The sequence below is a fragment of the Gymnoscopelus braueri genome, assembly GCF_963280865.1.
Source record: "Gymnoscopelus braueri genome assembly, chromosome: 9".
In the NCBI taxonomy this organism is placed as follows: Eukaryota; Metazoa; Chordata; class Actinopteri; order Myctophiformes; family Myctophidae; genus Gymnoscopelus; species Gymnoscopelus braueri.
In genome coordinates, this window is record NC_137610.1 from 31,125,133 (window position 1) to 31,149,248 (window position 24,116).

The 24,116-nt window shown below is 40.7% G+C and overlaps 1 protein-coding gene across 1 annotated transcript; it reads left to right on the forward strand.

Annotated features, from left to right (window-relative positions):
* Nucleotides 1–1,410: 1,410 nt before the first annotated feature.
* Nucleotides 1,411–10,371, forward strand: LOC308092041 (metallophosphoesterase MPPED2-like). The gene is made up of 8 exons (XM_080437831.1): nt 1,411–1,561; nt 3,312–3,429; nt 4,806–4,959; nt 5,461–5,642; nt 6,155–6,380; nt 7,915–8,030; nt 8,344–8,457; nt 8,789–10,371. Exons 2-8 carry the CDS (start codon nt 3,369–3,371, stop codon nt 8,899–8,901), a joined length of 966 nt encoding a protein of 321 aa, XP_080293957.1. The 5' UTR covers nt 1,411–1,561; nt 3,312–3,368; the 3' UTR covers nt 8,902–10,371.
* The last annotated feature ends 13,745 nt before the right edge of the window (nt 10,372–24,116 follow it).

The following is a 24,116-nucleotide window of genomic DNA, read 5'->3' on the forward strand; positions in this document are numbered from 1 at the left end:
CAGCAAAACAATCTTCCGCCACCTTACATCTACCATCTACATCTCCTATCCTTAGTTTAACCCTCTCTTCCCTCTCTTTCTGCGTTTAAATCATCTATGTCTATTTCTAAATATCTGCTTTTATTTGTCAATCTATCCTGCCTCTAGTGATTTCAGTTTATTAGGGCGCTGTTTTTCCTTTTTATTTGACGATGGGTTCCCAGATTGATTAAAGGGTGTTGTAGAGCCACAGTTAAAGGCAGTAAACTGTTAAATAAACTTTTGTCCAAATAAGTGTTGTAGTTCTGTGAGGTTTCTTGCTATTATTTATTCCAAAGTAACACAAAATAAAGAAGAAGAAGAAGAAAGAGGAGGAGGAGGAGGAGGAGGAGGAGGAGGTGGAGGACACCTGTGAATGAACAATCCATTTGGACCCTATAACAATCCAGGTAAAAAATGTGAACGTTTCAGTAGAATGGCCTAAAAATGATTACAGTGACCTCTAGTGGCTTTGTATTATTCCTGCTGCCTAACCTAGAACTTCATAACAGCAAAATGGCAAATATATAAAAAATATAGTGTAGGAGGCAGACAACAAAATTAAGCTATTGTTAAAAGGTTAAAGTATTGCTAGCCTAGAGTATTTGTTCAGTAACATGGGTATCCCTGTCTTTCCAGCTCTAAAATAACAGAAAATACAGGCGGGTTGCCAATTTCAGCCAATCAGGAGAGAGTACCCAATTATAAGCTTCAATTGTATTGTGTAAGTGTTCCAGTTGCAATTTTGTCAGCTCATTATTGTATTGTTTTACTCACGTGACGTCACATGTTTATCCTGTGTGAGTTCTCCCTCCTGATAAAATTGGTATCCCGATTCCCGACCTAAAAATACATTTTCTGTCCACTGGAGAGCTGGAGAGGCTAGGGAGATCCTGTCAAATATAGAGCTATTTTACACTTATTTTAACAAAACAATATCACTTTCCTACCTTTAAGGATATTAGGTAACAGTTGGTTTAGAGGTAGGCCCACAAAGGCGTGTTATGTATGCCCAGTTTTTTTCTGTTAATAGTTGTCCAATCTGTTTACAAAGTGTTTTTTCCGTTTTCTGTTAATGTGGGGAAAGCTTTTGCTGAAAATAGCCGATCGACAAGCTTGTACATCTGTTATTTTCAGCGAAAGCTTTCCCCACGATACGGATGTTGGGGTTTAAGTGGCTAAAGAATCTGTCTTATTTTGAAAGCCACGTACCGGAAGTCGGAGGCCGGTAGCAGAGGGCGTCCCTTGCCAAAAAGAACAGATTTACAAACTTACAACGCGTCGCACTGCGACCCGATCGTGACGCGTTGGTAGCTTGTAGATCTGTTCTTTTTGTCATGCGCGACTACGGAAGCCCAAAAAGGCCACAGCTTATTTTCTGTGCCAAAAAAAGACAACACAAACCAAAACGGGGGCTGTTATTATTAATTTAGACAGTCTTTTGCATCATTACGCGAACAGCAAACAAGACTGCGTTGTCTTTATCTACCGACAGTTGATGAGCCTTGTCAAAAAAGCAGAGAGATAGATGATCTGCTGCCTGGTAAGGACGATGCGGTGCAGGAGAGCATCCACATACAGTAGGTTATGTAGGTTATGTTGGATACAGTAGGTTATGTTGGATTATGTCAGTGGTTTTCAACCTTTTTCATATCTAGGTCCATTATTTATTCGGCATTTGAGTCACAGACCACCATTTGATGAGATTTAAACTCTCAGACCCAAGACTTAATAGAATTTGTTGTCGTTGGATAAGATTTTGTCCACAATTCCATGCTGTATTGATGTGGTACCAATAGGAGAGATAACAGGCAAATGTTGATAAAAATAACATTGATTTAATTAAGTAATGCAGATGTTTAAAGGTAGGGTAAGTGATTTTCTTTGGTTAAAATAAGTGTTAAATAGCTCTATATTCTGATAGTACTCATTGCTATAGAGTGGTTGTTCAGTAAAAGGAGTCTCCTTGTCTCTCCAGCTCTTTATAAAACAGAAAATGCATTTTCGTTTCAGTTTCAGTTTCATTTCCAATTTTATCCAATCAGGATAGAGAACTCAATCAGGATATAGATTAAACAAGTGAAATTTGAAGTGATGACACTAAGAAATGAGCAGACAAAATTGGAACTGGAACACTATAAAATGAAGCTTAAAAATGGGTACTTTCTCCTGATTGGCTGAGATTTTGACACCCACGGAAAATGTATTTTCTGTTTATGAAAGAGCTGGAGAGACGGGGAGACTCCTGTTACTGAACAAACACTCTCAATGATTACTATCAGAATAGTGCTTTAACCTTTTAACAAAATACGTTTTGTTTTAACCCAAAAATATCACTTACCCTACCTTTAACAATAATTATATTTTAATTTTGAATATTTTAAAAAAAATGAAACCAACTCTCCATCATTTAGCTGGGGACGAACCCCCTCAAGGACCACTGGTGGTCCCCGGACCACTGGATTATGTAGTTATCATGTCGTTACAATTGAATTACGATATACGCTTATCAGGAGGAGGCAATATGGACCAGTAGCCTTGGACTTGGAGATTTATTTGATTGAGTCTGACATTTGTGTCAGAGATACACAAATGTCAGACTCGATAAAAGAATTCTCTGAAAGTCTCTAGGTCCAAGCCAAGGTTTTGCAGATCAGGATGAGGAAGAACTCACCCTCTCTCTGTACAATTATGTTTCCCAGGAGGTTTTGTTTAGGTCTTTAGAGTAATTATTGTCCTAATAATGTTGTTTGCACATAGACTCCAGTTAACAATGCTGTCATGTATGTGTAGTAATACTGTTGAGGGGCTAATAAATTATAGAATATCAATATTAGGATTTAATTTAATTCTTTAAGTCTGTTTGTCCATTGTCTTAAAACTAAATTATTCGTATACATACGGTATACGTAATGATCAAGCAGGAGCATTGGAATGACTATCAAATCTTATCTCAACTATTAGCTGATGTATTTTTGTATGTCTTTGTTATATGTGCTGAGCTCAGTGAAAGTGGTGTTTGCATGTGTGTCTGTGAGTAAACAAAGGTGACAGTGAGAGGGAATTGTGTGTGTGTGTGTGTGTGTGTGTGTGTGTGTGTGTGTGTGTGTGTGTGTGTGTGTGTGTGTGTGTGTGTGTGTGTGTGTGTGTGTGTGTGTGTGTGTGTGTGTGTGTGTGTGTGTGTGTGTGTGTGTGTGTGTGTGTGTGTGTGTGTAAAATAATGCAAGCCAGTGAGTTTGTTGAGTAAAAGATTGCAAGAGTTAAATGTATGTTTGTGTTTGTGAGCATGTCAGGAGGATGTCACCAAGGTGCCACTGGTCTGCAGGTTGCGATGCTACTGAATTGAATCCATGAGGATGGCCCTCAGGAGCAGGGCCCAGCCCTCTCCTCTGCCCCAGCCCTACAGCCAAGGTCAGTACATTGGACTGGACATTAGTGGGAGTCAGCAAAGCTGGCATGATCAGCTAGTTTGTAAACTGACAGGTTGGCGGTGCCATAGGTTGATACTCCACTGTTCACGTATATCTATGATGACACAAATCCATTGACACAACTTAAATGTATGAGTAAATGCATCACTTCCTAATGTTAAATCCCACACATCAGACCAGGTACATGGATATTTTGGCATTGACAATTCAATGGAAAAGCACCACGCTCTATGAAAAGCAGTGGGAAAGAAGGAATCAATATGAATCACATAAGGAGTTTACCAAAACATGTTTCTTGCCTAGAGTATGTGGGTAGTAGTAGTACTCAACTTATAATGAGCTATTTGTCATACATTGTAGATTAGTTAGGCCTCAAAACTATGAATTAATGAATGGCATGTTGAAAACAACACTGAATATGTACATTTCCTCTTAATGTTCGTGGAATCCTTATCCTTAAAGAAACATTACAAGCATCCTTCATATCTTTAAAGACAGGGTGCCGTGATTTTCAGTGATTCCCCCCCCCCCCCCCCCCCCCCCCAAAAACATAATCATCAGGTATTATGGTTATACTAGGTACTAGGAGGAAGATTTTTCTCAAAAAAGTGTACAGAAATTGTTAAAATTATGTTTTTATGTGGACACGCCTCCAGTTCATTAAGTATACCTGGTTCTCACCTTAGCACCTCCTCCACCACCTTACCACCACCCACCTGTCCTAGTCCCTCCTCCTCCTCATGCCCACACCTGTTGTGTTATGATAATGAGGGGGAGGGTATGTTTTTACTATGTCACTAAACCGCTGTTTCTCTATTGGCACGTTTGACCCTCAAGGTTTTTAGAAACTCAAAATAGTCAGAGAAGACATAAAACACCATAAAAACACCACCAGGGGGCTTAATAAAGTTCTATCAACCTCATAGACACATGAAAAACAGAAAAAGTGCAAAACCATGGCACCACCTCTTTAATGTACAATGAAAGTAACCACGGCCCAATGGCACTTCATCGTGTCCCTGGGCTGCAGTGATTTAGAAATGTTCAGAAATGTTTAAACATTTTCACACATTTTTAAAGAATTAAGGAAATTGGGCTATTTTGGCCATAGCACTTTATTTATTTTGCTTATTCGTACCGGTCATTGTCAGTCACTTCTTTTATGTCAAATCCGCTCTGTGCAATTTTTGTTTACCAAGCCTAAATGGCAAACAAATGTAATAATCGCAATTATTTGTATGACAGCTAATCGTCAATTAGACGATTAGTCTAAGGTCATGGTCATTACAGCCCTTCATGAGGGCATGTGCTGCAACATAAAATGAGAGACTCACAGCTCTCATCACATGCTTTCAGCATCAGAGGACCAGGAGCCTGAGGCAGACTATGGGTCCCAGAAGAACCAGGATAAGGTGTCGGTGAGTGTGGATGAGCTGAGCTCTGACCCCTCCCAGGCCTTCACTTACTACAACATCAACCACAACCGCTTCCAGCCTCCGGCTGTTCATATGTGAGTAAGCACACACAGCATTAAAGCTACACTATGTAACGTTTTTTTGGTGAATAAAATGTTACTTTGACTAGTCTGTATTGGCGGAGGTTGTTTTTGGCCTCCCTGATTTTCTATTGATACATTTGTATCCTGTGGTTTTGACAATTGTTGGTTGACAGGTGGTATTGCAAAATGTCAGCACTTGTGCAGGAGACCTGTTTTCTCCTGAGTTCATTGATTCATTGATTTATAAAAAAGGAAAGTAAAAAAGAAAAAAGTAATCAATAGAATAATCGCTATGAAAAGAATCGATAGCAACCCTAACACACACACACACACACACACACACACACACACACACACACACACACACACACACACACACACACACACACATGCACACACGCACACACGCACACACACACACCCTCAGTCCTAGAAAAAGAAGAGAAGGAACAAAATAAAGGAAAAATACAAACCACTAGTTTCTCTTCCTGTCTTTGTCCGTTCCTTCCTCAGGGTGGAGCCACTGGACCATGAATCCCCCAAACCTCCAGGCCACACACGCTTTGTGTGCATGTCAGACACCCACTCCAGAACAGACGGGATCCCCATGCCGTACGGAGACGTTCTGTTGCACAGTGGAGACTTCACAGAGCTGGGCCTGCCCTCTGAAGTCCGCAAGTTCAACGACTGGCTAGGTAACGCACGCACGCACGTACAGCATACATTCATTGAAGTACAATTTTTTTTTTAACCATGCCTATTTTATAATTATATACTGTATTAAAGTATCCATTTACACATCCTTTTTTTGCATATAAATGAAGTATTGATTACACCACTCAATCTCCTCTCTTAGCGTCATGTCTTTGTTTTGTCTTTTTTTTTTTGTCTTTTCTGCTCAGAATGTTCTTTGGTGTTTTTTTTGTTTTTAGACATTAATACATTCTAATTGTAATGTAAATGGTGAGGTTCTCTTATAAGGCCTCCTAGGGTTTCTTACCTCACCAGCACAACAATATTCTGTCATCTTTCCTAGGAAAGAAGTACTGTAGTATACTATGTATATGTATATGTTTCCTGTTGTGCAAATCAATAAATCCTCTCCTCTCCTCTTCTGTCTCTCTCCTCCAAGCTTTTCCATATGATAACTTTTCTAACTGACTAACTTCTCATTCATCTGTCCTCTCCTCTCCCTCTCTCCTGTTAGGAAGCCTTCCCTATGAATCTAAGATCGTCATAGCAGGAAACCATGAGTTGACCTTTGACCCGTCCTTCCTGTGTGAACTGGTGCGCCAGGACTATTACCGCTTCCCCTCAGTGTCCAAGCTGCACCCCGCCGACTTCGATGAGGCCAAGGGTCTGCTGACCAACTGCGTGTATCTGCAGGACTCTGAGGTCACCGTCAGAGGGTTCCGAATATATGGCACGCCCTGGTGAGACATGGCTATCCCCTCAGAGCCCATTCATTGGTCAGTTTGGTCGTAGATAGTCTCGCGAGCCTGACTCTTGCCTCCCACCATTTTTCAAATACATACAGTCTGGAGCACGGAAGCGCTGAAAATGATCAGCGGTAAAGCGGATGTCCCGCCTCCCCCCCGGCTTCCGTCTCGTCTTTGCGGTCGCATACATGCATCCTACTGTAAATCAAATTATTCAAAGCATATGATAGCAATTATTCAAAGCATGTGATAGCTTGGTGCTTAGCAGAAATGAAAATGAAAATATATATTTTAAATATATTTTAAAATATATTTTCGTGAACGGAAATGACGAACAGATGACAGCTTCCTTTCTCGACTTTCAGGAGGTGTAGTTCCAGAGTATTCGGAGATTGAATAGTAGTCCGACCACGGGAGACTAGATTGTGTTCGACCAAGGGGTTGGCTCTTGAAAACTCTAGATATAACCTTATAATTATGACAGTCTATAACTGATTGTATGCAGCACAATCAATTTGACAGATTGCCTGCTAACTGATTAGTAGACAAATTCCTATGAGTGTTAATACAAATGTTAATAGACCAAATACATTCTTGAACAGTTAAATGGTAAATAGTAAATGGTGCATTTTATATAGCGCTTTTATCCAAAGCGCTTTACATAGATTGTGCATTACATTCACCCATTCACACACATATTCATACACCGATGGTGGAGGAAACCATGCAAGGCACTAACTTGCTCATCGGGAGCAATTAGGGGTTCAGAGTCTTGCTCAAGGACACTTTGACACTAACTCTGGGGGAGCCCGGGATCTCTCTTCCGGCCGCCCCTGAGCCACTGCTGCCCCCACTGCCGAACAGTTGAATCATAAACCACAACCACTAGGTTGGATCTACTCACTATATCAGTAAAGATTCACACTGGCCCTCATGACCAGGCTGTTTTTGTTACAAGATGTTGTTATCCGTGCTTAGCATTTCATAGTCTGTTATCAGCGTCAGAAATCGCTGATAACAGAAAAAAAGTTGATGACCATGTCCATTTGTTACCATTTGTACACTGTTGGAGCTACAGACCTGTACGTGTCAGTTTGGTTTCTATCACTGCAGCATGCCACACTGGTTTGTTATTTCCATATTACTTTCACTTCTTGTAGCTACCTGAACATTCTAGCGCCTATCTAATTCATTATAAAAACAAACACCAGCATCAACGAGGGATACCGTTTTAATTTAAAGCAGGTGTTTCCAGACCTGCATGCAATAAAGACACAAAAGAATGGAAATGAAATAATCTAAGATGGTCGCCCACCCAGAACCTGGTTCTGCTCGAGGTTTCTTCTAGGGGAGTTTTTCCTTGCCAGATGATTGCTCAAGGGGGAGACGATGGGTCTCTCTGCTCTATAAAGTATTTTGAGACAACTTGTTGTGATTTGGCATTATTGTAACATTGAATTCATTTGAATTAAACTGATCACACACTCAATCTCTGCCTTTCTCCCATGCCCCCCCCCTCCCCCATCAGGTCTCCGTGGTATAATGGCTGGGCCTTCAACCTCCCCAGAGGACAACCTTTGTTGGAAAAGTGGGACCTCATACCTGATGGAATTGACATCCTGCTCACACACACACCTCCTCTGGGTAGAACACACACACACACACACACACACACACACACACACACACACACACACACACACACACACACACACACACACACACACACACACACACACACACACACTTTTTTTTGGTTTGTGGTGTTGTAGACAGGGATGAATGGAAACAGTTTATTATCACAAATCATGGTATCTCTGCAATGTTACATTCTGCACTCAGGTAGCCTGGCTACTTTCAGCCTATGGAACGCCAATGCATTAACAGCATTAGGGAGGAATAACATGATAATCTTTTAATTTGTTGTTATTATCATGTGTATTTGTATGTGTATTAGGCTTCAGGGACTGGGTCCCCAGGGATCTGAAGCGAGTGGGTTGCATTGATCTGCTAAACACACTGCAGCGAAGAGTACAACCAAAACTCCACACCTTTGGAGGGGTGCACGAGGGTAGGACACACACACGCGCACGCGCGCACACACACACACACACATTCACACTGAGCACTACTCAGTAACTATAACTATGACAATTTCTTTTATTAAAAATTGTTCTCTAAGTCAAGTGAATGGCAGAGTTCACACCAACTATACAAAAAATGCAATGGTGAACGATATAGTTTTCATTATAGTTATAGTGCTCAGTGCGAATGGCCCTTTACACATCGACTCACACCTCGTATCTTTCACTCTGTGACAGCCATCTCATCTCATGATGTTAATATGAACTGTTGGTCTGCTTGTCTGTGGGTCCTGTGTCCGTCCGTCTCTTCATTTCCAGGTTATGGTATAATGACTGACAGTTGTACCACCTACATCAACTCCTGTACCTGTACAGCAGGCTACATGCCCATGAACCCGCCGCTGGTGTTTGACCTGCCCAACCCCACGTAAGAAGAGGAAGCACTGAATACATTTAAAGGATGTACCGTTGGGCTTTTCCTCCAGAATTCCTCAAACTATCCCTTAAAGGGAAAACAACTACCGTTCCATGTGTTTTTAAATTATTACATGGTGAGTTTTAATGGATAAAGGACCTTTTTAAAACTCTAAATAATAATATCTGTCAAACCAGGATTGTGACGTTTTGGCTGTGGAACTGTGATAAAGATCCCTATGGAAACCCTACAAACTCTGTAATTTAATGGTCTGCAGTAAGTGGACAGGAAATTAAATCGCACAACGGTGGTTAATTCAGGACCCGTCCCAAATGAACATGTCCGTCCTCTTTGCCTGCTTGATGACCCTCAAATGTAAAATGATTGCTTGATTACTTGGCACCGGCATTCTTATCACCCCGTTTATAATTTGTTGAAGTGAAGAGGTAAATTAAGTGACTTAGTGGATGGAGGAAGATTGAATTTAAAATGTCTAGACTTAAGACTTTTTTCCTAAGCTTACACACACCCACAAGCCAACAGTCTTCCTAAAACCAATATTTAGTGTTTTGTTTGCGAAATGAACTGTTTTTTATAATTCTCATTTTGTACTGGTGGATGGATTTAATTTTAGGCAAACACAGGAGAAGGAGCGCACACCAGTATTGAAGAGGTGCTGACCACGGTAGAAATATAACTTATAAAAAAGGAGGAGGCCGCACAGCTCGTAGCCTCGATGCAAAATAGATTTATTAAAATGCAGAAACAAACGTTTCGACTGGATAGTCTTGAAGTTTAGCAAGTGAACAGAAACAAGTGGAATTGAAGTATCAACATTCCTGTGGGTGCAGTTCATTTATGGATGATGAAGAATGAGTCAACATTATAGCTTTTTGCTAGTTTTGCCGAACAAAACAAGCAAAAAGCCTTCTCATGCTTTAATCACATAAGCCATATTTTATACTTCAGCTAAGCTCACAACAAACAATACAAGCTCACAACACCTTGTATTGCAACACCTTGTGAGCTTGTCGATCTATACGACATGCTGTGAACTTGTAGATCGGCTATTTAAAAAAATATATACGTTTTTTAACACTCACCAGTTTTTTTTTTTAAATAATTGATTACGTTATATTTGGTAATCTGTATTCAGATGATAGTTTGTTGACATGAAATCAGGATGTTTGAATCATGCTTTCTGTCTATCCAAACATTCTATCCTATCTATTGACAAACATTTAGAATTTCAATGAGGTTCAGATTGCTGTAAAGCTTAATTCATACTCCATCGCAGGACGGTATCGCTTCCAACAAGAACTGAAGTACAAGCTAATCACATCACATCATTGTTATCTTGTAAATGATTTCTTGCCAGCAAGTGGCACTGTCGTCCTTCTTCTAAGTATAGATTAGGCTTAAAGGGATATTTCACTTTCAAACATGTTTGGGGTAATTTTAACGTCTACTCTGGCTTTTGTGAGCACCCCGGACAGTTTTAAGTTGCTTGATTCAGTATTTAGATATTTGATATTCATTTGATCAGACCCCCCCCCCCCCCCCATACAAACTCATTGTAACTTCAAACTCCATTTTAACCATGAGAAAGATTGGTGACTGATATCGTCCTTCTAATACATGAATATCAAATATCTAAATACGGAATCAAGCAACTTCAAAACTGTCTGGGGTGCTCACAAAAGCTAGAGTAGACGTTAAATTAGGACTTTTATTTTGCTTTAATTCATGTGGGCAGATTGCAATAAATCTAGCTGAGTGTATTCTTGCCCCCTGCAGGATGTCCCCTGCTGACGTTGGTGACTCATGGCCTTTCCTCTAACACCAACATTTCCAGTTGTGTGTAATGAACAGCACAGCCTCTACTCTAGACTTTGCTTGCAGGGCTTAACACACGCACGGATAAATTAGCCTAATGTAGACTGAACTAGAAAAGTGTGCTCTTCTGAGCACAGGTCTCTGCCAGGCCGGGTTGCCTACCCATGTGCCTGCAAACTTTGGAAGGCAGTCATAGCCAATTGGAATGGGATCTAAAAATCTGACTCATACATCTTGATCAAATGACCCCAGAGATATAGATAGAAATGTACTGATTTGTGTGAGTTTTGGACAAAATCTAAAGTAAAAAGTGTGTTTTGAAGAAAAACGGTAGAAAATGCAATCTGGCACAAACAGGGTCTATACCTTGAATCCAGGGGGAAAAAGATGTTGATCTTACGACCTACGGTTCAATAGTTATAGGCCAAAACATGAAGTGGACTGTTGAAGTACCACCATGAGGAGATTTGAAGAATTTGGGAAGGAGGTTCTTCCTCGGCTTAGTGGGAATGTGTGTGCAAAGTTTCCCAGCAATCGGGGGCTGCATTTATGATGTGTGGCATTTTATGCAAAACAGACCCCCACAAACTTTGGAAGAAAATCATTGTCAATCGTTATGGAATATAAGAAATGTGACAGATACATCTTGATCACATAACTACAGAGATAATGTATACCAATGTCTGTAGGAGTAGTAATAAAGAATGTGCTTGGCAAAATTCTGTCTCATAGTGGAGCTATGACTGGCCGATTTGGGGGGAAACATTGGTGGAGATTCTTCCTTGGCCTGCTGGGAGTGTGTGTGCAAAGTTTCCCGCCGATCGGTCCAACGGTGCTAGCATGTCGTGCAAAACGGGCCCCTCCAGCATACTTTGAAAGCCAATCGTAGTCAATGGGAATATAATCTGAAACATGTGTCAGATACTTCTTGATCACATGACTACAGAGATAATGTGTACCAATTTGAGTGATGTTTGGACAAAATCGGTAGGAGTAGTAGCAAAAACTGTTTTGCAAAGAAAACACGGAAATGGGTGTGGCTTATTTGGTGAGTTCCGTAATGATCCAAAGGGAAAATATATTTTGATTGTATGACCTACGTTTCAAGAGTTATGGGAATGTGCGTACAAAGTTTCATGGCATTTTCATGATTTGAGGCATTTTGTTCAAAACGGGCCACACCTGCAAACTTTGGAAACCAATCTTAGCCAATCTGAAAGGAATATGAAAAATCCGTCTTGATCACATGACTATAGAGATAATGTGTACCGATTTGCATGATATTTTGACAAAATCTGTAAGAGTAATATTTAAAAAATCACACCCAGTGTGAAATGGGCGGTGTGGTCATCACAGTGGTCATCATAGTGATGGAAGCTCACTTCCAAAAAAATTGATTTTTGGAAGTGCATAATCCTATTTATGTTATTAATGTCATCATGTGTCTCGCTAGCCAATCACAGTGCTGAATAGAGTCGGCCAATAGAGTCAGCCAATCACAGTACAGGAAAGTGGGCCAAGTGGGCCAATCACAGTGCAGGAAACTAATACTAATGAGGTGTCCCAACCCCACTTATAGGGGCGGCTACACCGCCCCAACACCGGCTACACCGCCCCAAAAAAGGCCAATGTGAAAACTTGTGGGGCCAATGTTGGCCTGGCGATTGATGCCGGAGATTAGCTGTACACAGACAAACGGACACACACGGACGGACAGGGGTGAAAACATAGTCTCGGCCACACCTTCGGTCTGGCGGAGACAACTATTTAGCTTAGATTTCCATGTTGTTTTCTTTGGCTTCAGCTTTGATCCTGACTATTTAGGACTTGAGCCTGGTTGGAAGGTGGCTAGTTAATAACGTGCCCACCCTTTTACCTCACAGGATCAAACTGTGTGTTGTCATGGAACCCAGGGACCACCACCACTAACTGTCCTCCAAACCAGAGTGGAATAACTAAAGGATTCTTGGGACAAGCTCAGTGGAACAACTTGGCTGCAAGTGTCTTCAGGGTAGTTAGTCCCTTGGAATATTCTGGGACCCATGACACACCACAGTGGTGTTTAGTCAACTTTAACATCTATTAACCACAGGGTCTTTGGTATTGGAGAGCCCCTGCCAGCTCTTCACCCTTTGAATCTTCCAGAACATTTCACACAAATTCACCCCGGTCTCCATTTACCCATCGTCAAAGTCTTGTTAGTTTAGGACAATTGCAGAGAATGTTGAGGAAAAATAAACTCTAGTCTAGCTGGCAAAGTAGTAGCTACAGGAGTTCCGAACATAAATGTTCTTCTATCTTACCCAGCCCTCCGGTTATGCTTCGGAAACCACTGGGACCCCAGGGATTCTGCCTCCCCAGCTACTGAAGCTCTCTGCCTGGGTGGAGGGCTGACAGACACTGGGTCTGATGATATGGATGAACTACAGAGCTGACTGTACAGCGGAGACGGAGAGAGTCGAGGAAAGACGCAGAGCGAGGAAGATGTGATGTGATCAGGCACGAGAGTGGATATGGAGAGAGAGAGAGAGAGAGGGAGAGAGAGGGGAGGGCAGGGAATCCTAGGGAGCAAACTGCGATCTCCCATCTCTCACTGTTAGGAATGGCGTGAGTGTGTGAGAGAGTTGATAGCCGGAAGGAAATAGGGCGCGAAAGAGGGAGAGACGCAGAGAGACAGAGAGAGATTGAGAGAGGGATGACCCAAAGAGGGGGGGGGGATAAAAGTTTAGTATTAGAAAGAGTGAGAGCATGAAGAAGTAGAGAAGAGGCATTTTGTTTTCTGCAATGGAGTGTGGATCAGAGGAAAGCAAGCACCACCTTCATCATCATTCACATCAACACCCTGCTCACCATCAGGACCAGCAGCAAAGAAAGAAGAGGGTCAGCCACACTTTGAACAACCAGAAAAAGGTGAGTTTAGAATTTCTTGCACTTTTAAACCTGGCGTCCTTATTTTGGGACTGCAATAACAGGCAAAAGGTTATATTGTTTTATTCATGATTTTCTCAATTGAATTAAATTCTGTTTTTTTTACATTTTTGAAAAGGGCTTATGAAGTTGTTGAACAGTGTGTCTGTTACAGTTTGTTTTAGCAGTAGTGGTTTATGGCTTGTTATTTGATATGTTACACATGAGACACTTTGATATTTGTATTCTTTCACTCTCTCTTATTCTTTTCTTTTTTTTTAAATATATAACTGCAATTTGTGGTAAGCTTGCACCACTCTTTTACCTGGTGTAAACTTTTCAAAGTAAGGTAGCTTTGAGAACCGTTTGCCTATTATTTAAATGTTTGTTCTAAACTGTATTTATGTGGGTTAGTTTTGGTCTTTCCTCTGAAAGGAAATTGGGTTGTCACCTCTCCTCCTGTATTTGTTCTTCATTGAGACTGTAGGAAAGCTGAACAGGGACCAGTCCAATTGGATTTGGCAAGTCGACTGTAATGTGGTGTTTGAACTGGCCAGTAAGGGCATGTGTTGCTCTGGAGGCAACATTCTTACCCACTACACTATCAATGGGTACTTTATTTCAGAGATTGGTTGAGAACCCATGATACAAAACAAATAGAACACGCACATGTGGGGCAAGGCATCAGAAAATAGGAATAAAGTCCAGAGAGAGGGCCCATGTATGCCACAATTATGTCCCAATTCCTTTACCTATAATACACTCACAGTCTTATTGTTTAAGCCACCAGAAATGTCCATAATTGTGTTCAAGTGAATGCTGTAGACTCCCTCTTAAATAATGGAATTCTTATGGTGTCTTCTGGGCTAAGCATGTCTGTCTGTTATTTTAGCATGTTTAATGGATGAGCTGTAGAAAGGACAGAACTGGGGAGGGGGGGGGGTCGTAGATCAGTGGGTTTCAACCACATTCTACGTGGACCCATAAGGCAAATATATCTTTTATAGGTAACATGTCTGTCTCTTTTTTGTCTGTTTGTCTGTTTATATCTTTATATCTATTTATGTCTAATCTAATTGTTACAAGCAGAGATTGGTTTCTCCCATGTCTTGCTTTTTGATGTTTTTTTCTTTTTGTTTCGATTTCCAGCATGACAGAAAATCGAGGCATTTAAAAAAGGGTTTGACTGTGTGTCCCCGCATTATGCAAAATAAGTACAAATTTGTACATGGCAATTTTTCTTAGGAGCGCAGCACTCAGGAGTTTATTTTCATGTGTGCATCTATAGTCTCTCAAACCAGACTCACAATATGCAAATGATACATCGTCTGTAATTACACCCCCTGAAAGCAGCGCACAGGAAGCTGTCACCGTTCGTCTTTTCCGTTCTTGAATATATATTTTTTAAATATTGTTAAAATAATTTTTGTATTTCCCTGCAAATCTGCAAACATTTCCTTTAAGTCTTCCAGCCCTGCATAGACTTAACCCATTGAACTCTATGATAGATCTGTGTCACATAGCATAGACTGCTGTTGCTTTAGTTCTTTGTAAACAACGTGATATGCAAAAAGTAAATGTCTTCATTTAACAAGACAGTTTCATCTTAGCTCTTCGGTAGACATGTTTGTCCCCTTTCAGTAGTTCTGCAGTCTTGCATCATTTCACTTCTTTCCTGAGCTGAAGTACACAGAGGATCAGGGACACACAGGGTTATTTGAGTTTTTTTAGCTTTCCATTTTAATAAATTCTCCTCAATCTTTAGCCTTCTGATTTTTTTCTGGTTACAATTGACCAACAAAAGTGGAAAAAGTCAGACGTAAATGTTTCTTTTCAGGCCTCGGGGCAATTATATGAAAAAAATAAAAAGTGCTCCTCGGAGCACAGGTCTCCGCCAGGTCAGGTAGGTTATTGTGGCCTCATGGTGGCGCTATAATAGGCCAATGTGAAAAGGGTACCATTTGTTCTTAGGCCTTTCACGGCAATCGGACACAGCATTCATGATTTGAGGCATTTTGTTCCAAAAACGTGTTTTGTTAAATTAGACCTGCTGGTGGCGCTATAACAGGCTAAAGTGAAAAGGGTGGCATTTTTTCCTCAACCTAGTGGGAATGTGTGTTTAAGAATTCACGGAAATCGCACGCTGCGCGCATGATTTGAGGCATTTTGTTGTAAACGGACCTCTCCTGCAAACTTTGGAAGCCAATGTTAGCCAATTAGGTTGGAATATGAAATATCAGACACATCCATCTTGATCACATGACTATAGAGATCATGTTTACCGATTTGCGTGAAATTTGGATAAAATCAAATGTGTTTTACATTTGTCGGCCTCCTGGTGGCGCTATAGCAGGCAGATGTGAAAAATGCAGGGCAAAGGTTGTTCCTTGACCTCCAGGGAGTGCGCATACAAAGTTTTACACAGATCGGTGCAGTTATAGGTAAAAACACGAATCGGCCTGTTATAGCGCCACATGAGGCTGATTTGAAAAATTTCAAGGCATTTCTTCCTCTGCCTAATGGGAATGTGTGTGCAAAATGTCACGGAAATTGCATAATGTGTTCATGATTTGAGGCATTTTGTTCAAAACAGAGCAGTCCTGCAAACTTTGGAAGCCATTTTTAGCCAATCAGGATGGAATATGAAAAATCTGAAAGACCAGTTTCGTTTAATGACTATAGAGATACTGTGTACCGATTTGCATGATTTTTGGACAAAATCTGTCAAAAAATATGTTTTGCACACAGCGGCCTCCTGGTGGCGCTATAAAAGGCCCATGTGAAAAATGTGGGGCAGAGGTTCTGCTGTGGCATCCAGGGAGTGTGTGTGCTCAGTTTCGCTGGGGGCAAAACATACTCTCTCGCCATGCCTTTCAGCCTGGCGGAGACAATAAACTCCATAACACTGTGCTGCAAACACCAATGGTTTATTTGTTGAGCTTTCGGTAACGAGCTTCTTCAGATGAAATATTTTCTGGTGTGCAGATTCCCTTTTTTTGCAGGGCAATTAATGTTCTGGGGAAAAGAGAAGAGAGATGATATGACCATTTTCTGGTGGAAAAGTAGGAGACCTGTATGAAGTGAACCGAACTCAGTTTGGGAGAACAAGGAGTACATGTACATATATGAAAGAGAGAAGAAGGAAAGAAGGGAGGGTTGTGTGATGGATGGATGACAGAGAGAGAGAGAGGGAACAAAGGCAAAAGAGATGAAAGGATACAGGGAGGTGGTGATGATGATGATGATGCTGATGCCAGGACTGGAACTGTGACACTGTCAGAAGACATCACTCAGTACCAGGGAAACACAGACTTGTACACGCACACTCACTCGCCCACTATCCCTGGTGTTGAATGAAAGTTTTCCAGTGGGACATTACAGTAACTGTGTCAGACTCTGATCTGTACAGTTCTAAGATATCTTCACACCAGAGAAGATCAGATGAATGCTTTTAGTTCTGTGTTCTGTTCAGTGCTGTGCCAGTAATACTGTAGGGACTCTGCAGTCACAGAGCTCTAAAAGAGGCAAGTTCTCTGTCATAAGCTCATTCAAAATGTTTTGTGGACACAGCTGCAGTGCAACATGACACAGCAGACAATTCAATGAAAATATTGATCATCTGGCATTTTGAGGTGTCAAGGGGAGCCGGGGAGGACTACTACAACTTGTTACTGATAGTTGCTACTCAGTAGTAGGCCTATCAGTATACATGTACTACTACTTACTACTACTACCACTACTACCACTATACTAGTACTACTACTAATAAAAATGACAAAGTACAGAGGAATAGGAGAGAGAGATAAAGTACAGAAGGAACAGAAGCTGTGGTACAGATAATAGCCTTGACAGAGACGGGGGAATGAGTAAAACTTAATTTATGCTCCATCACACAATGGTTCCACTTGTCATGCAGAAAAGATCAGTTATTTTTGGCAAGTGACACCACATTTTATAAAACAGGGCTTCATTGGTTAATATACAGTATGTTTTTAAGTAGGCCTACTAAACCTGTCAGATAATTGTAGTGGGAAAAAAGTACAATATATGCCCATGAGATTTAGTTAAAAAAAATAAAGTAAAAAATACCTCAAACTGATTTGAGCTTCCAAAGAGAAGGTGCAAAAGCAATGTGACACTGGAGAGGACTGAGAATGGGAGGAGAGGAGGAGGAGATGAGCAGAGAGGGGGATGAAGGAGAAACAGAGAAGAAATGACATCATCCTGTGTGTAGTTGTAATGCTGAGTGGCACTGTGTGTGGCACTGTGTGTGGCACTGTGTGTGTGTGTGTGTGTGTGTGTGTGTGTGTGTGTGTGTGTGTGTGTGTGTGTGTGTGTGCGTGTGCGTGTGCGTGTGCGTGTGCGTGTGCGTGTGCGTGTGCGTGTGCGTGCGTGTGCGTGTGCGCGTGCGCGTCTCAGTGGGACTCTCTCATTGCTGGTCCTCATTCCCTTACTTACTCTGACTGCTATTTGAGAACGGGGCATCAATTTACTGTAGAACTGTTAATACATTAATTGTGTGTGTATGTGTGTGTGTGTGTGTGTGTGTGTGTGTGTGTGTGTGTGTGTGTGTGTGTGTGTGTGTGTGTGTGTGTGTGTGTGTGTGTGTGTGTGTGTGTGTGTGTGTGTGTGTGTGTGTGTGTGTGTGTGTGTGTGTGAGAGAGAGGTGAGAGAGAGAGAGAGAGAGAGAGAGAGAGAGAGAGAGAAGAGGGGGGGCAGAGATATTCACAGTGAAACAGGTTGGCAGTGAGGAATATCAGACCCCTCAGTCCTTCCGTAGGGAATAGTGATCAATAATAGATGAGTTTTGGGGCTGTGTTGCTGTCTGATCAGAATACAGGTCAGTATGTCAGCGTTATTCAAACACTAGACTGCAGGAAAGATTATGGTCAATATGAGAACTGTTCATCAAATAAAGTCAAATCCATCTGTCGGGCAGAAATCTCATATCTCCATATTTCCATTTTTTATGTTTATTCGTAAATTAGTGGCCTACTTCATCATACTATAGTGCCACCCAAAAGTAGCAAAAATAGACAATCTACTAGCTCACAACAGGTCGTATATCACCATTTTAACATTTAAAGTGGTTAAGTGTGTCTGTGGATTTTATATTGAACCAATGAAAAGTATTAGAGCTTGTGACTAAATAATAACTAGTCCTACATTGGATCCATTGGAACACAGGTTATTTTTTCCATTTCCTGAAAATTAATCGTTTTGGACATTAAGCTACAAGGTTTCCACACGACAGCGATGTTATGGAAATATTATAACGGTAACATTATTGCATAATCATTTTTCTGCTCATCTCATGCAGTCTTATAGTGACATTTAACTTCGCTTGCAGAATCTATTCCAAGCAAAAATGGAAACTGCTTTGGCAGCTCACAGTGCACCAGTAGGCCCACCCAGTTATTTATACCATGTTGGTATTTCTTTGATTGTGGCTTACCTGTATATCCTCCATTCACTTTCTGTTTAATAAATACAGGAACTAGATTTTCTTTTAAATCCAACTGCTCTTAGAATCAGTGCAGACTAATACAGACTTTAACTGGGAGTGGATAAACTCCAGCCCGTAGTAGTCCCATATCTGTGTAGCTATCATCATGGACACAGTGCTGCCCTCTACTGTTGATTGAATATTATCAGGCAATAAATCACATGGCTAGGAGAAGGGGATTAGACATTATCTAACTGAATACTAAAGAACTTTCCATCTTAAATAACAAAAACAGGAGATTCCTATCAGGCATCTCAGAGACTGGCAGAGTATATATTGTTACACAAATAGTACAGCAAATCTAGCTGTCCAGAGAGAAAAAAAACTAAACAAAAAGCTTTGTTTTAAGCAGAACATCAATATTCCCATCCCTAGTGGACATTTTTACAGATTGGGCAAAGCAAGGGAGGTTTATTGTTGTGCAGGTTTTCTGGGTGTTCGTTCCAGATATGTGCACACTTGTTTGGAAGAGCATTATTACTAGGCTTAAAAAATAAAAAATAAAAAAAGCCTACTCTGAGGTTCTGCTGCTGCGCTGCTACTACCACTGCTACAGCTACTACTAAAAATTATAATATCTGTGTAAGTCACAACTTACTATTTGTACTATTCTGTGTATCTGTCTCTCTTTGCATCTAGATCTATACAGACTGGGCCAACCATTATCTGGTCAAGTCAGGACACCAGCGGCTGATAAAAGACCTTCAGCAGGACTTAAATGATGGAGTTCTCTTGGCCCAGGTTATACAGGTGGTCGGTATGTGCGTCAAACTAACCTCCAAATTATTGTCAATTAACCATTCATTAACATTTATCAGAGATAATTTAACTGTTCTTAAAACCTTTGTAATCACCTTATTAAATGCAGGCTAAACCTTGCCTTGATGTTATAAAATCGTATAACAACGATATACGCATTAAAAAGCAACCTTTATTTCCAAAACTGAAGCCCGAACTATGCACACAAAACCTGTATTTCCCTTCATCCACAGCCAATGAGAAGATATGTGGCATTAATGGTGTCCCAAAGACCAGAGCTCAGATGGTGAGTGGAGACATTCAGTAGCCTATCTGTTGAATCAGAAGTGTTGCTCATGTGAATAATGTTTAATATTAAAGGGATATTTCACTTTAAAAAATGCTTGTGTCATGTTAACGTCTACTCAGACTTTTGTGTGCAGACAGTTTTTAAGTTGCTCGATTCAGTATTTAGATATTTGCCCCCTAAAATACAAAATACAAACCCACTGTAACTTCAAACTCCATTTTAACCATGATAGATTCATCGAAAACACCCGTCCTTGGTTCTGGTGACTGATATTGTACTTCTAATACGTGAGGGGCAGTGTTTTTTCAATTAAGCCTATGTTTTTCATTATTTCTATTAGATTTTTTATTGTATTAAAAAAAATATGAAAAATACATGAAAACCGTAATTTAAAAAAACACCTTGCATTAGAAGGCCAGTCACCAGAACCAAGGATGGGTGTTTTCAATTAATCTAACATGGTTAAAATGGAGTTTGGAGTTACAATGGGTTTATATAGGAAGGGGGCATGTCTGATATGAATATCAAATATCTAATTACTGAATCAAGCAACTTAAAAACTGTCTGGGGTGCTCACAAAAGCCAGAGTAGATGTTAAAATTACCCCAAACAAGTTTCAAAGTGAAATATCCCTTTAAGCTCTTTCAAAAGGACATCAACATACTTTTTTTTTCTATAACAGGGTTGGTCTGTAATGTTTGTACTATATGTATGTACAGTATGTCCCCAGAAAATTAGACTGTATATCCCAACAAAAGTAGACCAATTGCAGCAAACTATACTGTACATCTCAGCTGATGATCCCACAAAAGTAAATTGTGGTGAACAACAGAGCTCAGCTGACGCTGCTACACCAATCAAAGCTCAGACTCTTTAACAATCAGCTGATGCTGCTGATTGCGAACCCTAACACTAACCCAATCACAGCTCAGCAATATCAGTGCACAATGCTCACTTTAGCAACTTAGCTCATCATTGGTGATGTCCTGCATTGTTCAAGATATATTCATATCACTGTAGCTGGGATGTCGGGTCTCTTCTCTACATGTAAAGTGTCTTGAGACAACTTGTTGTGATTTGACACTTTAATAAAATTGAATTGAATTGAATTGAATGTAAAAGGAAAAAGCAATTCTCCCACTACAGTGAAATTACTTAAATGTTGTATATTCTATAACCTATATCTGTATTCCTCTCCTCTCCATGTAAGATTGAGAATATTGAAGTGTCTCTGAGTTTCTTGGCTGCTAAAGGAATCAACATCCAGGGCCTATGTTCAGAGCGTGAGTTATTCTATTATAACAGCATAACAGAGGCGTGTCATCAATGTTAGTTTGAAACAATACGTTACAGTTATTCAGCACCAACATAGTCACTCAGAAACTATTGAAGAACATTACTTAAGTATGTCTGTCTGTCTCTCTGCCTGCTCAACTGTCTGTCTCTCCATCAGAGATCAGTGGAGGAAACCTCAAGACTATTCTGAGTCTGTTCTTCAGCCTGTCAAAGTACAAACAGCAGCAGCACAAGACTGTAAGACAGACCGGTCAGTCTGAAATGCCCATTACTCCTGAACAGGCCAGTCTAATCCACACCAAACCAACCGAGAGGCACCGCCACACACCAGACAAACAGAAAGCACCATCTGCTGATACAGTCACCAAGTGAGAACTCTTGCTTTGAATAAAACAGGAAACCGCTTTTTTCCTTTTTTTTCTTTTTTCAAAATCAGTACTTTATATTCAGTAAGTTACACACCTGAGAGTTGGCCAGTACCACCACATGTCTCAGTTTTGGGCAACTCAGCAGATCAACAAGCGCAGTTGCAGGAAAAGTGTCATCATTGTGTTGTCAACTCTGTGGTTTTCATCTCATAATGCACCTTTCTCAGCTATAGTGTATACAGTAGTTAGTAATTCATTAATTATACAGTTTCATTTGGTTTCGTGACTACACCCACTGCTGTTTGTACCTGTATGTATGTATGAATGAATGACAAATAAAACCCTCTTGATTGGCCGGGGTCCAGGCACCCTAGGCTGCATAAAAGGGCATAAAAGCCCCAAAACAAAATAAAATAAATTGGGGTAGGAATTTCATGATTCCTACCCCACCCAAGATGACATTGATTAATTAGTGCATAATGTCTGTGTAAAGTTTAAGCATTTTCAACCTGAAGCCCCCAGAGAAGCTGCACAGAACGATGTACTGTGAAAACGCAGTCAAGAATAAATAAACCTCTCGTGGACTGTGGTACTGTACACATAAAAATGAAGCCCAGTGGACACATCACACACTGTACCGCATATCTCACAAGGTTCTAGTTCTGCTTGTTCACCGTCTCCACTCTCTCTTACATTTTTCACCTTTCTTCTTTTCTCTGACCTCTCTTTCCTTCCACCCATTTTCAACAATACCTATCTGTCTCTCTGTGTTTGCTGCAGTCCATCCCAGATGACCGGAGGTGGGGCATTGTCACTGGCTCAGAGAAAGACCTCTAGGTCTGCATTTCATTTTCCTCTCATTGGATTAGCTTTTCCTTCTTCTGCTATACTGCACTCGCTCGTTCTCTCATGTCCTCGGTTATCACTCGTTCTTTTTTCCCCCCGTTCACTCCCCCCGGGGTCTTACACTGAATGCCAATGTGCGTTTACTTTATCCCGCCGATGAAGCCTGGGTTCATTTCACTTTCAGGTCCATCATTTCAGGAAGCACTTAAGTTTTCCCAAAAGCTTGAAGAGCTTGAGACGTTTTCATGAAAGGGTTGTGAAATGCAAATGATACAGACTAGAAGAATGAATCTTTGTCAGACATTATCTAGAAATAAAATGCAGATTATATTCATATTTTGATTTGGTAGAAGTGAACTGACTATTTGTTGTAGTCAGGTGGTGCTGTAGAGGTGTGGAAACACACAATTGACAAGTCATTTTGTGTTATTAGTTAGACTAGAAGTCATATTTTGTATGTGCCTGCATACTGTGGCTGATACCAGTGTTAATAAAATACATTACAGTATCGCAGTCTGATTAATTAGCATAATGTATAAAATGGCTCCAAAAGAATCCAAACCCCCAGATTCTGCTTTTCTTTTGCTTAACAAATAACTTGAATTTTCATGGAAAAACTGCATTTATTCATTTTAATATGCTATTCTAACTCTCAATCTCTCTCACTTTCTACCCACTCTTTTTCTCTCTCCCCCAAACTCCCTCCCTGTTCTATTGCTTGCATATTCCCCCTGCTCTTTCTCTTCATCCCCGCATTCCTCTCTTCCGCACTCTCGTAGACTGCCAGCACCCATCATGCGTGTCCCACCAGGTATGGCCAGCGGGATTAAGACCCCCTCCCCTTCCCACTCCCGCTCCAGTTCTCTGAGTTTCAGCCACTATGACCGGCCCAGGGCCTGTCTCCAGCCTGCAGCCAGTATGCAAGAGCCAAGAGGTAGGTCTCTCACAGGACAGGAGGGTATTGAACAGAAAAGTTCCTCAATATAACTATTCATCAAGACGTGTTTACCCTTCCGCAAGGTTAGGTGCAAAGAGAAAACATTCTGAAGAAGACTCTGTGTCGAAACGTTAATCTATATCTATAATAAAGCCTTGACCGGGAGCTTTTGCAAAGTTACAGTGTGCAGACTTCTATTTTTTATCTTGCCTTAATCCACTGTTGGTTGGTGTGCCAGTTTTATATCTCTTTTCAAAGAGAAAACATGCCACAGGATTTTGCAGCAATGGGAAGTATGGATAATGATGATATGTCATATGTCATATTTTAAAATAATGTTATCTAATGCGTACAAATTATGTCCATGAACAAAATAACCCAAAGAACGGATGGGTGAATTTTCACAAACCTTGGTGGGAATGATCAGGCTGTCTTGAAGAGATGAACTAATTGGTCAAAAAGGTTAAAGGTCAATGTCAATGTCAAG

Bases quoted from the DNA above. Each gene is read 5' to 3' on its own strand.
- LOC308092041 (XM_080437831.1), top strand. From the start codon at position 3,369: ATGAGGATGGCCCTCAGGAGCAGGGCCCAGCCCTCTCCTCTGCCCCAG. The intron at 5,643-6,154 runs GTAACGCACGCA...CTCTCCTGTTAG, and splicing joins CAAGTTCAACGACTGGCTAG to GAAGCCTTCCCTATGAATCT. The intron at 6,381-7,914 runs GTGAGACATGGC...CTCCCCCATCAG, and splicing joins CGAATATATGGCACGCCCTG to GTCTCCGTGGTATAATGGCT.